The sequence below is a fragment of the Gobio gobio genome (genome assembly GCF_949357685.1).
Source record: "Gobio gobio genome assembly, chromosome: 13".
NCBI lineage: Eukaryota > Metazoa > Chordata > Actinopteri > Cypriniformes > Gobionidae > Gobio > Gobio gobio.
In genome coordinates this window covers 6,390,095-6,406,590 of record NC_137106.1, presented here as the reverse complement: position 1 = coordinate 6,406,590, position 16,496 = coordinate 6,390,095, and the positions used below count along the sequence as shown (strand labels likewise).

At 36.1% G+C, this 16,496-nt stretch overlaps 1 protein-coding gene across 3 annotated transcripts in view; it reads left to right on the top strand.

The window, feature by feature from the left end:
- plcb4a (phospholipase C, beta 4a) overlaps window positions 1-16,496 on the top strand; it is a 115,125-nt gene that overhangs the window by 73,557 nt on the left and 25,072 nt on the right. For all 3 annotated transcript variants that reach the window (XM_079832871.1, XM_079832872.1, XM_079832870.1), the window contains 7 exons: window positions 4,566-4,730; window positions 6,659-6,863; window positions 6,945-7,033; window positions 7,306-7,447; window positions 11,503-11,555; window positions 11,661-11,726; window positions 11,869-11,984. In XM_079832871.1, coding sequence (XP_079688997.1) covers window positions 4,566-4,730; window positions 6,659-6,863; window positions 6,945-7,033; window positions 7,306-7,447; window positions 11,503-11,555; window positions 11,661-11,726; window positions 11,869-11,984 — 836 coding nt within the window. The remainder of the gene's footprint in view (window positions 1-4,565; window positions 4,731-6,658; window positions 6,864-6,944; window positions 7,034-7,305; window positions 7,448-11,502; window positions 11,556-11,660; window positions 11,727-11,868; window positions 11,985-16,496) is intronic.

Genomic DNA, 16,496 nt, shown 5'->3' with positions numbered 1-16,496 from the left:
GTAAGCACTCAGGAGAAGTTGGATGAGTTTTAACAGATGGGATCTTTTTATTTACCCCAATTAAGGCCAAAGAAAGGCAATCAAAATTAAGAAAAGAGAAAAAATATATATACAAGAAAAAAAAATGCTATTTAGTAAATAAAATAAATGGACATGAGAGTCCAAAACAAAGAAAAAACAATCATAATTTTACAGCTGCTTAGAAATTGACCTTTACACAAGTCACTATACTTAGGGTATCAACAGACTTATGTCTTCTCACTTCATCCCCCTAGAGATTGAAACTACTAGTCTTTTATACACATGAAGGCACTCCTGGAATTGGCACATACCAAATCAATAATACAGTGCAGGGGTGGCTCAGGTAAACAAACCATAAATGCTTAAAAACAGCCGAAATGCTACCGCTATAAAATTAGAAAAATACAGAATATAATTTCTATGATTTCAGCTAATATTTGGCAAAGCCACAAGTCATATTAACAGCTAAACAAAAATAACTCAAAACTCCGGGTCACTTCCTATTGACCCGGAAGTCATAGCGTTATTTAAACCCCACCATTGCAGCAAAAATTCCTTTACACAAACAAACAGGAGACGCTGGTCATACGTAAAGATGGGATGTCAAAGCCATGTTCCTTTTAAACGAAATAAACAAATACATAATTAACAAAAACATGTGTTGCGTGGTTATTGTAACAAATTATGATTGTGAAGTAATGGCATGGTTTTAAACAGTCAGATATGTATTGAAAGTAATAGCTATAGCCGTAGTTTTAGATGTTAAAAGTGTAAAAGTAAAAGTCACACCACTGATCCAAACTAACACCCCTTTTACAGGCTTCCTGTGCTCATGGGACGTCTGTAATCCGGCTGGGAGAAACACCGAAATCTCTTTAGTGCAGCTTCTGAGTGAACGGTTCTTTTGAGTCGGTTCTTTTCAGTGATTCAGTTAGACTAAATTATTCATTAGGCAATTTGTCTGAATATTTATTTATATACATCTATTTATTTGAATTGATTTAAATCGTTTTTTTCCCATTTAATCAGTTTGAGAGACTAAATGAATCATTAGGCAATATTTATTTATTTAACCTATTTATTTACATATATTTAAATTGGTTATTTTCAATGAATCAGTTAGATGGACTAAATGATTCATTTTATGTATTTAATCTATTTAAATCTACTTATTTACATTTATTCATTTACATTTTATTTTATTTGAACAAATGTATCAATTTTATTTAATTATTATTTTTTATTTAAATCCTCATTTACATCTATATGCATTTATTTAAAGTGGTTCTATTCAATGAATGATTCATTAGGCAATATTTATTTATTTATTTTTATATGTTAAAATGTATTTAAATAGTTTTTTTTCTTAATTTAATCCATTTGAGAGACTACATGAATCATTAGGCAATATATATTTATTTAACCTATTTATTTACATATATTTAAATTGGTTCTTTTCAATGAATCATTTAGACAGACTAAATGATTTGTTTTATGTATTTAATCTATTTACATTTATTCATTTAAATTTATTTGAATTAAATTTTATTTGAACAAATGTATACATTTTATTTAATTAATAATTTATTTTTTATTTGAATCGTCATTTACATCTATATGCATTTATTTAAAGTGGTTATTTTCAATGAATGATTCATTAGGCCAGCGGGTTGGCACACCCCCAATCCCCACTTCAAAAAAAAACAAAAAAACGCAACAAAGCTTTGTTTTATCGCCATATAAAGACTCATGTTTAATCATGCGCAAATAACCAGAACACGCATGACAATAACAACATCAACAAAGTTTCAATATAATGCAACAAAGCTACGCTCAAGCTTCCACTTTTAAGAGGACGAGTGACAGACACAGGCTCAGTAACAGAAAGCACGGTTATTTTCAGCCTCGTAACAGAAACATTGCAGCAATAGGATGTTTTCAGACATGGCATCAATGCGGCGCGACACAGTATTATTGGACACAGGAATCATGTCCAACTTTTTTGCCTCTTTCTCTCCAATCACCAGAGATGTATAAAGTACTAGAGACACATACTTGAGTAAAAGTACAAGTTCCTTATCAAAAAAGTGACTTGAGTAGAAGTTGAAGTGCTCTTTAAGCACCACACTTAAGTAGAAGTACTAAAGTATTCAACATTTTTTGTACTTAAGTATTGCAAGTAGTTTACTTTAAATTGTACTACTCAAGTACTGAAAGTAAAAGTACAAGTATTGTGTTATGTAGTTATTAAAGAAAGTAGTCAAAAGTTTGAACATCATATTGTTTTTATTATTTCAAATAATTAAGCTAAAGGACAATCACAATGTTGGTAGGTAATTTTTCTACATATTGTCATATAAATAACCTGAAAATACTGTAGTTCATTAAGATTCAATCTTACTAACCACTCTTACTAAAAAAAAATGGGGTAAGCACACTTATATTCTCATTTCAAGAGGTGTTCTGAGTAAATTATTTATTTGTAACACTTTACAATATGGTTTGATCTGTTAACATTACATTAGTTAATGTATTAGACTAATAACTAACATGAACTAACCATGATCAATACATTTGTTACTGTATTTATTAATCTTTGTTAATCTTAGTTAATAAAAATACAGCTGTTCATTGTTTGTATATGCTACTTCACAGTGCACATTAACTATGTAAACAAATAGAGAGCAATTTGAGCGCAAGACGCTCGTGTTGTTTTAAAGACAGTGAATGCGCGCTCGTGGGGCTCTCTCTCGCGCTCTGTCTCTCTCTCGCAAGCGCGCGCGCTCTCTCTCTCTCTGGGTTTGGTTTTGGAATGGAATGATTCGTAACATTTTTATAATTGTAACGAGTAACGATGCAGCACATAAAAAAAATATTGGAGTAAAAGTATTAAACTCATCGAAAATATGTACTGAAGTAAAAGTGGAAGTAGGAGAACAAATTAATACTCTAGTAAAGTACAGATACTGCCTTTTAGTACTTAAGTACAGTAGTGAAGTAGTTCTACTTCGTTACTATACATCTCTGCCAATCACACACTCCCCCATCTCTTTGGCCGCTGGCAAACACACGTCTTCGGCAATTGTGTGCGGCAGCCCCTTTCTCCCTACTCTACAACTGAGCAGATATGAAGCCCGTAACGCATGAATGAAACTGCATTTTTTTTTTGTGGCTTTTCTGCAACTCCTCCAACTTTGCTTTAAAAAATGTAAGGGGCTTTTGACTTAAATTCGGGCAATCTGTATCGCCGATCCAAGTGAAGCCCAGACCCAGATAATTGTTATCATATTTCCTTCTTTTTTTCCCGTCTGGTGTTCACCCTCATCACCTCTTTTTCGCCATCTCTTTCCCTCCTCTCGGTTTCCTCCGGCGCATCTTCTGACTCCTGCTCGTTTTCTTTCTCTATTCTCTCCGTCTCTGTTGCCTCCAAATCCTCACTCTCTCTTGGTCCCTCTCCTCCTTCGTGACTAACAACTTTATCATAAGACGTCCCACTTGACAGTGGTTTCAGCCAGTTAAGCATGTTTATAATATATATATGGAATGAATGAAACGAGTTGGCACGCATATAGCCTAGCCTGCAGTGCATAAAAGAAGAGAAGTATATCAAAAACTAATAAATTATAGTTTTTTTTTTATTTAAAATAAAAGTGATTACAAAGGAAATATTTACTGTTCATTTTTTTTATTGTATGGAAAATCCCATTAAAAAAACAGACATGGGGGTGCGCGTACCACACTTTGGGAATCCCTGCATTAGGCAATATTTATTTATTTACATTTATTCAAAGTTATTTAAATGGGTTCTTTTCAATTAATCAGTTAGACTAAATGATTCATTGGGCAATATTTATTTATTTGTTTTAATCTATTTATTTACATCTTTTAAAAGACTAAATGATACATTAGGCAATTTGTCTGAATATTTATTTATTTACATCTACTTGTTTACATTTATTAATTTAAATTTATTTAAATGGGTTCTTTTCAATGAATCTAGACACACTAAATTAATCATTAGGAAATACATATATATTTATTTATATGAAATATATATAAAAGGAGAAGTGCTCACTAACACCGATTTAGACAGATTTGTGCTCAGTATTTGAGAGAAACAGGCCTTTTGTGTACATAGAAAAAGTTCAGCTCATGAAAAATGGGGGCAAAAACAAGAGTGTTGCGTTTATAATTTTGTTATTTAAATTAGTTTAAATCTATTTACATATATTACAATGTCTTAATTTAAAATTTGTTTTCATTTATTTATTATTTCTAACATCTTTATCCGGTAACCCGTGCACAATTGGAAAGGTTGTGGAAAAATCATGGACCCTGATTGGTTAAAAAGTCAATGAATTCTTCCTTTAAACCAAGTTTTCTCTTTTAGTTAGTAAGTTAGTTAACTAAATAACACTTATGGTTTAATGACACAGACATTTAAATAAAACCCTGTATAAGTGTGTGGTTAGTCATTTACTGTACATAACCAGCCGTTGGTGAGTATCAGAACATGCTCTGAAAGTCCAGTGTTTGTCTCTCAGGTGATTTCTGGACAGTTTTTGTCGGATAAGAAGATCGGCACGTACGTGGAGGTGGACATGTACGGGCTCCCCACGGACACCATTCGGAAAGAGTTTCGCACGAGGATGGTGATGAACAACGGGCTGAATCCGGTGTACAATGAAGAATCGTTTGTCTTCAGAAAGGTAACCTTTATCCCATTGACGTCTTCGTCTCGATTTTGTCACAGTATGTTCTTTTCCCCCTAAAGAGCCGAGGCGCTCATCCTTAATGATTCTTAAATTGTAGCTCAGAATACCAATGGCATAATGACTTCCCATCATTATCTAGAACGTATGGAATTGTATAGTGAACTTAAATTATATCTACGTGAGCTAAATGGAGTGGTCACTGTAGAGATGTGCGTTATGAAATCCGCTTCACACACTGACGTGCTGTTATTTGATTAAACACAACAAGACAGTTTTTGAAGCATCTTTACACCACGAGACCACAGGCTCCCAAAAAGTCCTAGTTTAAAGTAGTTAAATGTGAGGAACAGAGCCATTAGATGTGATCCTTAAAGCACAAACTCAATGCTGATCTTTTGAAGGCATCTGTTTTTCTATAGATTTAGCAAATCACCCAGAAAACAGGTTCTCCCTCCGATTATTGTGTCTTTAATATAATTAATTCGTTGTAATAGTAGTATTTGCTTATTTTGTTTTTTGAAAAAAATATTATTTAAGATTTAATATGTTCCCCTGAAAAAAATGTGTGAGTGAGTGTGAATACAAAAGAAAATTGAAGCAAAAAAGGAAGTATATGCACAATATACACTATATTGCCAAAAGTTTTGGGACGCCTACCTTTACACACACATGAAATTTAATGACATCTCATTCTTAATCTGTAGGGTTTAATATGGAGTCGACCCACCTTTTGCAGCTCTAACAGCTTCAGCTCTTCTGGGAAGGCTTTCCTCAAGGTTTAGGAGTGTGTTTATGGGAATCTTCTAGAAGCGCATGTGTGAGGTCAGGCACTGATGTTGGACGAGAAGGCCAGTCGCTCTAATTCATCCCAAAGGTTCAGGTCAGGACTCTGTGCAGGCCAGTCCAGTTCCTCCACACCAAACTCGCTCATCCATGTCTTTATGGAGCGACGCTTTGTGCACTGGAGCGCAGTCATGCTGGGACAGGAAGGGGCCGTCCCCAAACTGTTCCCACAAAGTTGGGAGCATGAAATTGTCCAAAATGTCTTGAAGTATTAAGAGTTCCTTTCACTGGAACTAAGGGGCCAAGCCCAACCCCTAAAAAAAAAAGGACACACCCACACCATAATCCCCCCTCCACCAAACTTTACACTTGGCACAATGCAGTCGGGCAAGTCCCGTTCTCCTGGCAACCGCCAAACCCAGACTCGTCCGTGCGATTGCCAGACAGAGAAGCGTGATTGGTCACTCAGAGAACACGTCTCCTCTGCTTTAGAGTCCAGTGGCGGCACGCTTTACCCCACTGCATCCCACGCTTTGCATTGCACTTGGTGATGTAAGGCTTGGATGAGCTGCTCGGCCATGGAAACCCATTCCATGAAGCTCTACACACTGTTCTTGAGCTCATCTGAAAGACACAGAAGTTTGGAGGTCTGGAGCTCTTAAAGTTGACGACTTCTGTGACCCTCAGCATGCGCTGACCCCGCTCTGTGATTTGAGTTGCTGTTGTTCCCAATTGCTTTCACTTTGTTGTAACACCACTAACAGTTGAGTGTGGAATATTTAGTAGTGAGGAAATGTCCTGAATGGACTTATTGCACAGGTGTCAACCGATCACAGCCCCACGCTTGAGTTCTCTGAGCTCCTGAGAGAGACCCATTCTCTCACTAATGTGTGTAGAAGCGTCTGCAGGCCTAGTGCTGGATTTATACACCTGTGGCCATCAAGTGATTGAACACCTGAACTCAATGATTTGGAGGGGCATCCCAATACTTTTGGCAATGTAGAGTGAAGCTGTCGTTTCCGTTTTAAGTTTATTTAACATTCTAGGTCACCGTCTCTCTTGTTATTCTTTTGAAACTCCTTCCTCTAAGTCAGAAACACAAGCAGAGTAAATACCACGCAAACCCCTCGATCCCACAGGTAATCCTCCCAGACCTCGCCGTGCTCCGGGTGGCCGTGTACGATGACAACAGTAAGCTGATCGGACAGCGTATTCTCCCGCTGGACGGACTGCAGTCTGGTTTCAGGCACATCTCCCTACGAAACGAGTACAACAAGCCTCTGTCTCTGGCCACCGTCTTCTGCAACATCATCCTCAAAACATACGTGCCCGACGGATTCGGAGGTTAGCACACTTGAACATGATGAAAGCAAGTTCAGTGCGTTTCATCACAACTCTTTACACTGAGAGACCTTTTCATTTCAGCTATTGTAGACGCCCTGTCTGATCCCAAAAAGTTCTTATCCATCTGTGAGAAAAGAACGGACCAAATGAGAGCCATGGGCATTGAGACGGTGAGCTTTAATGCACACAACCTTGAGAAGTCTCCTTTACTTTAATCAGTTCTTGCGGAACTGTACCAATCGACGGCTATCATTAAACTTTCAGCATTAAAGTGATTCATAAGCTCAAAGATATTCCTGGTATTTTCCAGGCATCTTGTGCACTTGTTTGACACACACGTTGACTGCATGCACAAATGTTTTGTATAACACTTCCACAATCCAGTCGTTTATTTCCCCTCCATGCTGTGAAGGAGAATGATGAATTCTGGTTGTTTGTTCAGTCAGATATTGCGGATGTGCCGAATGACAGCTGGATGGGGAATAAGAAACGGAGGGCGAATCCGGCCGCGGTGACGCCGCAGAAGGACTCGGACAAACCCAGAGCAGCACTGGGACAGAATATGGTCACCTGTTCCAAAGAGGGTAACTATAAAAGTAAAAACCGTGTAGAGATCTGCATGGGCAGAAACACAGGCTGTAAATGTGTAGGAAATAAAAATACACTAATGTTTCAGGAAGAGTATAAAATGAAGGTGGAGAGCACATCAGATCATTTGATACATTTTGATTTAATTATTTATATATATATATATATATATATATATATATATATATATATATATATATATATATATATATATATATATATATATATATATATATATATATATATATATATATATATATATATATATATATATATATATATATATTAGGGCTGTCAAAAGATTAATCGCGATTAATCGCATCCAAAATAAAAGTTTGTGTTTACATAATATATGTGTGCGTACTCTGTTAATTATTATTTAAATATAAATACACACACAAGCATGTATATATTTAATAAAAAAATATTATTTTTATATATAAAACATTTATATTTATATATATATTATAGATTATATAAATGTATATACATGCAAATATTTCTTAAATATATACATGAATGTGTGTGTATTTATATATAAATAATAATTAACAGAGTACACACACATATTATGTAAACACAAACTTTTATTTTGGATGCGATTAATCGTGATTAATCTTTTGACAGCCCCAATATATATATATATATATATATAAATACTGAATCTAATGCAATGACATTCAGATATTAAGTGTGGCATATGTGTACAAATGCATATGAATACATAATATATTACTACATATACATCTTTACATTTAATAATTTAGCAAACACTTTAAAAAAAATGAGGCTGACTTTAAAAAAAAATGACTCGTAAATGAGGAATACAACAAGCAACAATTTTATATGTATAATGTATATTTATATAATGTATAATGTATAAAAAAAATGTATATTTTACATGTTGTCATTGTACAAAAAAAAGTTTTATTTTTTTAAATCTTCACTTTTGTGTAATAGTGTTGTCACGATACTGGAATTTCTAACTTCGATACAATACCTAAAAAAGTATCGATATTCGATACCATTTTCGATTCCACGGGGGAAAAACGCTTATATACTGTCAAATAGATATTTTTAATAAAATTTAGTTTTTTGTCCTTCTATTGAAAGTCTATTGATTTAAAAATTTCTTCAGAAGAGATCATTTTATATGATAAAGCTTTTTCTCATATATAAACGTTGATAAATTACCATTACAATTCTCTCACAAATATTTGCTTACTAATTTTGTTGCAATCACTTACATAAAGCACAAGGAAGCTTGATTTCAAATTGAATTTAAAAAGTAATAAAATAAGAACAAATAAACTAATTACAAACAATAGCACAAATAAATTAGCCTGTAGGTCTAACCGTATTCAGGTAAGAAACTGAATTTAAAAACAAAAAGTAATCAAATTTAAAATAACATTGGATAATCTTTTACATGTTGTCATTGTTCAAAAAAAAAAAGTTTTATTTTTTACGATTTTCGCTTTTGTGTAATCATCATAAAGTGGCATTAATAACTGATTTTACTTCAGTAATTTGTCATATTCCTGAGTGAAAATGAATGAATTGGTTTTGAATTTAATATAATATATAAAAATATAATTTAAAAATATTTTTAATATAATTTAAAAAATATAATTTAATATATTATCAATTACATTAGTAGTCTATAGTTCAGACTATAGTTCATTTATGTAAGTGAGGAGAGCAAAATAAAGGAAACTGACATATTACACCCAAAAATTCTTTTAAATGTTTCAAATGTTTTAACAGCGGCTGTTGTTTAGGGTCCTTGCCACCACAAGACAAATCGGCATTGCAAATTGAACATGTGGCTCAACTTGAATCGCTTCTTTTGACTGAGAGTACTGCCAAACAACATGTTTTCTGTTCACAACTTCCATTTTCACTTTCTCACAGCCTGCATCCGAACGGTCCACCTAGTAAACACCTTCCCATAATCAACGGCGGCGTCATTACGTTCGACCAGCGGAGCGCACGTAGTTCGAGCTTAGGGTTCAGTTCGGTGGAAAAAAATTCTCAGGTTCGACAGACAAGGAACCCAGTCAAAAAGCCCAATATTTGGCCGAGTCCGAACCCTAATCCTGGAATCGGTGCATCCCTAATATTAATATATATATACACTCACCTAAAGGATTATTAGGAACACATACTAATACTGTGTTTGACCCCCTTTCGCCTTCAGAACTGCCTTAATTCTACGTGGCATTGATTCAACAAGGTGCTGAAAGCATTCTTTAGAAATGTTGGCCCGTATTGATAGGATAGCATCTTGCAGTTGATGGAGATTTGTGGGATGCACATCCAGGGCATGAAGCTCCCGTTCCACCACATCCCAAAGATGCTCTATTGGGTTGAGATCTGGTGACTGTGGGGGTCATTTTAGTTCAGTGAACTCATTGTCATGTTCAAGAAACCAATTTGAAATGATTCGAGCTTTGTGACATGGTGCATTATCCTGCTGGAAGTAGCCATCAGAAGATGGGGACATGGTGGTCATAAAGGGATGGACATGGTCAGAAACAATGCTCAGGTAGGCCGTGGCATTTAAACGATGCCCAATTGGCACTAAGGGGCCTAAAGTGTGCCAAGAAAACATCCCCCACACCATTACACCACCACCACCAGCCTGCACAGTGGTAACAAGGCATGATGGATCCATGTTCTCATTCTGTTTACGCCAAATTCTGACTCTACCATCTGAATGTCTCAACAGAAATCGAGACTCATCAGACCAGGCAACATTTTTCCAGTCTTCAACTGTCCAATTTTGGTGAGCTCGTGCAAATTGTAGCCTCTTTTTCCTATTTGTAGTGGAGATGAGTGGTACCCGGTGGGGTCTTCTGCTGTTGTAGCCCATCCGCCTCAAGGTTGTGCGTGTTGTGGCTTCACAAATGCTTTGCTGCACACCTCGGTTGTAACGAGTGGTTATTTCAGTCAAAGTTGCTCTTCTATCAGCTTGAATCAGTCGGCCCATTCTCCTCTGACCTCTAGCATCAACAAGGCATTTCCGCCCACAGGACTGCCGCATACTGGATGTTTTTCCCTTTTCACACCATTCTTTGTAAACCCTAGAAATGGTTGTGCGTGAAAATCCCAGTAACTGAGCAGATTGTGAAATACTCAGACCGGCCCGTCTGGCACCAACAACCATGCCACGCTCAAAATTGCTTAAATCACCTTTCTTTCCCATTCTGACATTCAGTTTGGAGTTCAGGAGATTGTCTTGACCAGGACCACACCCCTAAATGCATTGAAGCAACTGCCATGTGATTGGTTGATTAGATAATTGCATTAATGAGAAATTGAACAGGTGTTCCTAATAATCCTTTAGGTGAGTGTATGTTGACGATGTTACCGGTGTTCAGACACAACACTGGTTGCATGAACGAGTCACCACCAAACATAGGGATTTTTTTTTGACGATAATCGCGCAACCTATTCGATATTCTATAATTAAATCAACTAATTCAATATTTGAAAATCGGGACTCATCCCTAGTTTCTTATGCAATAACGTTGGCCAATCGTAACAGTGGCCGTTTACAGACTAGCCTTAAAGGAGCCGTGCCTTACAAATGGGTCATATGGTCAGAATGACGGTTGAAAAAAACATAGATATTTGTGTTTTTTTGTGCAAAAAAACGTTGAACCTCAAGGAACATATTAAAATAATTTTTTGAAATGATCCATGTCATGACTCCTTTAATCTACACGCATTTCAGATAATGAGCTTGTTTCGTCATGTAGACAGTGTGATTTTCTGTCCTGTACTATTGTTGCTTGTCAGATTGAGATATGGCTCCAGTGGGATCTTGGGTAAAAGCTCAGGCAGACTAAAGACTTTGACACTGACATTAAAAAGCAATCCAAGACTGTCCTACGGCGAAAAAACACATCTTTTGCAATCCCTGAAATTCCCAAAGGCGAAATTGTTGCAAAAACCATACATTATACATCTGTCTTAAAAGACTGCACTAAACACAGAGCGCACATCTCAGGATCCGTTCATTTATTTACATGTTTTCTGATCCTAGATGCGTCAGTGCTCACACCTCAACTGACCACCGATGACCTAAAGCAAACCAAGGTAACAACCCAACGAGACGTTTCTGTAGGAAGCGGATTAAAGCGTTTGATTTGCAGTGCAGAAATATGAAAAGTGCTGCGCTCATGTTTTATATCCTCTCCCCAGACCTACTTGAAACTAGTCAAGAAGCAGCAGAAGGATGTGAACGCTTTGAAGAAGAAGCACGCAAAGGTGACCGAAGGCTTTTGTTTCCTCATTGAATTGATTATGAACACTTTGCCGGAGTGTCACAGACACTGAAGCCTGCAGGGCAGGAAAACTGACGGCACGGATACAAAGGCCGAAGACAAAACAATCCTGCTTCCTATTTCAGGCACACACCGCACTGCAGAGTTCCCACTGCGCTCAGGTGGACAGGATTGTTGCTCAACATGATAAAGAGAAACAAGCGCTGGAGAAGCAACTGGAAAAAAGCTGCAAGAAAGTGAGGTGAATGTGATATTAGCTTTTCATTACGCTCAGATGTGCGTTTCTCTTCATACAGGGAGTCAGGTGGTTGATTATTCAACATCAAAGTTTCAGGTTTAAATTTATACAGTTTGTTCACTTCAGGCACATTTGAATGTGAATCTTCCTGATGTTTGAAGTCTCTAAGTGTCTGAATTAGCTATTTTCTTTAGTGGATGTATGACGTGAGTTCTGCTGAAGTTCACACAGGTGTAGAGAATCACATTAAAGGCACAATATGTATCATAACTAGGGGTGTAACGATACACTCGTGTCACGATTCGATACCAATCGCGATACTGAACTCACGATATGTATCAAGATATATTAGATAATAACAAATATTCCCCCATTGCATTATTATACGTTAAATTCATCATTAGTTTAGTCGTTTAATGTAGTAATGTCACTGAAACCCTAATGCAGTCCTCGCACTTTCAATGCAGGCATTGGATCTCTTAAAGGTGCAGTGTGTAGTATTTATGAGGATCTATTGACAGAAATCCAATATAATATACATAACTATATTTTCAGTGGAGTATAAAGACCTTTTTTATGACCTTATCTCCATACACTCGTTCACACCGAACGCACTATTTGGACGCTTGAATCCACTCGCGAATTGGACGCATGTATAAATCGAGCGTTTGAAGCGAAATAAACGCGTGTTCGAGGCGAAAGGGGCAAGTGCTAGGCGGTTGTCTGTTTGCAAGATGGCTGATGTTGATCAAGCATTCATCGAGAGAGTCACCGCTCCGTATTTGCTCTGGAGAGCAGAACAGCGGCGTAGGGGTCAGTGTCGCCATACTTGGGTCCACCAAACCCTCTGGAGGCGTACCCAGTTTAGCGAGTTTCACCACTTGCTCCAGGAGCTGCGTCTGGATGACGGACGCTTTCAGCGGTACTTCCGCCTGTCCTGCGCCCAGTTTCATGATCTGTTGTCCCGCATCGGAGCGAGTATTTAGCAGTGTTAATTTCGTTGACGAATAAGTTTTCATAATTTTCGTCAACGACCTTTTTTCACTGACGAAAACGAGACGATAACTAAATAAAAACTAGTGTTGGATGACAAAAACTATGACGAAAATCAACTGTCATTTTCGTCAACAAATGAAAACGAGACGAAAATGTTAGGGAGGGACAATTAGGGAAGAGATCCAGTCAGAACTGATATCCTGTGTAACAGATGCGCACATTTGATTTGAACTGATCTAACCGCTGGAAAACACGGCGCTGTTGCGCTTCTACAGGCTCACGCATCCCCAATCCAGCGCTCCAGAGCGGCTCAATCAATGAATAACACACATTTATTCCATGCATTTGTTTATGAACTAATGCTGATGAATAATGACAATGCTTACTTTACCATGTTTATATAGTAATGTGTTTTAGACGGTTGTAACAAAGCATATTTTATCTCATCTGAACTTGAATGAGCAACTGCAACAGAGGCGCAGACATTTCAAAATAAGAGTCAATGTGTATTTCGAGCTTGTTTATCATTAAAAGTCACGCATTATATATTAGTTTTTGGTTACACAATAAACTGTATTTCATTTAATTCCCATTTAATTCATATTCAGGAGGAAAGACCAGTATTTGACACATATTCAATAAAGTATCAGGGTTATAATAGTTCACTAAAACCATTTAAAAAATCTTCATTACTTGAAATTAAATAAAATAAATAAATAAACAAACTTATTTGAAACTTTAGCTTAACCTGATATGGCCTACTAACTAAAAGAAATACAAAGTTATAAAAACTATATAGCTGTTTTTAAAAAACAAACAAAAAAGTGAATTGAGCTCTTTCGTGTATTTTTTATGTCAAAAACAAAATGTCAAAATGTCAGTTCAAGTGACAGTCGATTATGTAATGCTTTAATGCTTAATGTATTACAATTTAACTAAACTCATTAGTATTTAGTCGACTAAAACTAGACTAAAACTAAAAACAATTCAGGTGACAACAATATGACTAAAACTAAATGGTATTTTAGTCAAAAGACTATGACTAAAACTAAATCAAAATTTGCTGTCAAAATTAACACTGGTATTCAGTGGGCAGGTCTGCCGCCGTTTATCACGAGCAGGCTCCTGATTGGTTAACGCGATTTTCAACTCGGGCATCAGACGGGGATTCGCTTCAAATGTGTGAATGCACAAAAAGCACCAAATAAAATTACCTATCACCAATCACATGTTTCTCTGACACAATGTGGAAGTGGGTGTGTATTTGCGTGCATGAAAATAAACCAAAATAAACACATGCAGAGCACCCTCTCACAGAGCACAGCACACAAAAGTCAGTATTATAATATTTGTATGTAGTTTGTGTTTTACACCATTTCAGTGTTCTGTAATTATATAACAATCTTTCTATTTATTTTACTCCCTGAACTTTTTTGGAAATATCTACATTGTCAGTAAATAAAATACACCTGTTTTCACTCAAAAATGCCTAGAATAATATCATAATAAATGGCTATAACTTGCTGAGGGATTGTTACATGTAGACAAAATTTCATCTGGAAGTCTAAAACAACCAAGTCTAACTTTCTAAAGGAAAAAAATTATGTTTGAGTTCACAGTAAAAACACCACATTTTTGCTGCCGTTTTTCTTAAAATTCTATTAATTTAATCCATTCTCAGACTAAATAAATGTAAAATTGGGACTAGATGGTCAAATGGAAACGTCATGTTCTCCTGTTTAAAATGATATATGGCACTTGATGCTAACTGTTAGAATGGGTGAGAAAAACAAAGATGTTGGGGTTGAAATTCACAACCTCACCACTAGACGGCACTAAAATTCACACACAGCACTTTTAAGCCGCATGCACACACTCTCCCGGTGCTCGCTATGACCCGCCTCTCCCGCTATTAATGCACTATACATAGAATAATAATAAACCATCTAAAATGCTTTGAATAATCATACTACTAAAACGAAATGTGATCTAGTGATTTAAAGGATGTTTGCGCTTTGACTTTGAGGAGTGTGTGTGCGCTTTAGATGATCAATGCAATCCGTCACAGATTTAATCGCAAGCGAGCGTGTCCGAATGACTTCCTAAACTATAAAAGTTTAGCTCATCCAAAACTTTAAATTCTGCATTTACTCACTCTCATGATGTTTTCACACGTCACACAATCATTTGAACGTCCGTGTTTCATACAGTATGTGTGTTAATCTGTTCATCATATAAAGCCATCGTGTCTCTTCAGAAGACTTGGATTTGGATTAGACACTTGATTGGTTATTTTCATGATATTTATTGGATCTTTTAAGTTTGAGAGGAATGGACTTAGGAGGGACAGAAATCTCTCAAGGTTCATAAAGAATATCTTCGTTTGTGTTTGGAAGTTAAACGAAACAACATGAGGCTGAGCACATGATGACAGAGTTTACATTTTTGGGTGAATTATAACTTATAAATACAGTAAGCTGAGTCTTGGATAACACAAATATATCGCAAATCATATCGTTTACATCAACGATACATATCGTCGCATTTTTATATCACGATATATCGATGTAATAGAGTTCGTTGTTATGGGAAGAAGGAGGCGGGAACCGACGAACATTTAACAGACTTGAATAAATAATAAACAAAATGATAGTAAAAGGCAGCCCCTCACGGACGACTGCCGCGCACACACATAACAAAACGTAAACAAAACAACGTAAAGTGCAGGCCTTCGGTTTCTCAATCACGCACTGGTCTTGCTCTCTCCTCCCACGTCTCTCGCTCGCCAACCTCGCCACAATCGATTCATGATGTATCGTTACATCCCTAATTAAAACATTAAAAAAAACACTAGGACAGTGTTATTTATTTTGCTGACTTGTGTACAGTGTTAATTTTGACAGCAAATTTTGAATTAATTTTAGTCATATTTTGCGCTCCTGAATTGTTTTAGTTTTAGTTGACTATAATCTAATGAGTTTAGTTCAGTTGTAATGCATTAATTGAGCATTAAAGCATTACATAATTGACTGTTACTTGAATACATGTCAAAACTGACATTTTGACATAATTTTGACCAAGTGCAAAAATACACGAACCAGCTCAATTCACTTTTTTTTTTTTTTTTGTAATATTTTGTAATTTTGTATTTCTGTTTTAGTAAGTATATCAGGTTAAGCTAAAGCTTCAAATAAGTTTTTTTTTTTTTATTTCAGTTAACATTTATTTAATTTCAAGTAATGAAGATTTTGAATGGTTTTAGTGAAAAATTATAACCCTGATACTTTATTGAATACTGTGTGTCAAATACTGTTCTTAGTCTTTCCTCCTGACTATGAATTAAATGGGAATGAAATTAAATACAGTTTATTGTGTAACCAAAAACACATATAATGCGTGACTTTTAATTACAAACAAGCTGGAAATACACCGGGACTCTTATTTTGAAATGCCTTACTATTGCATTTGCAGCAGCTCATTCAAGTTCAGATGAGGGAGATGCATTGTTACAACCATCTA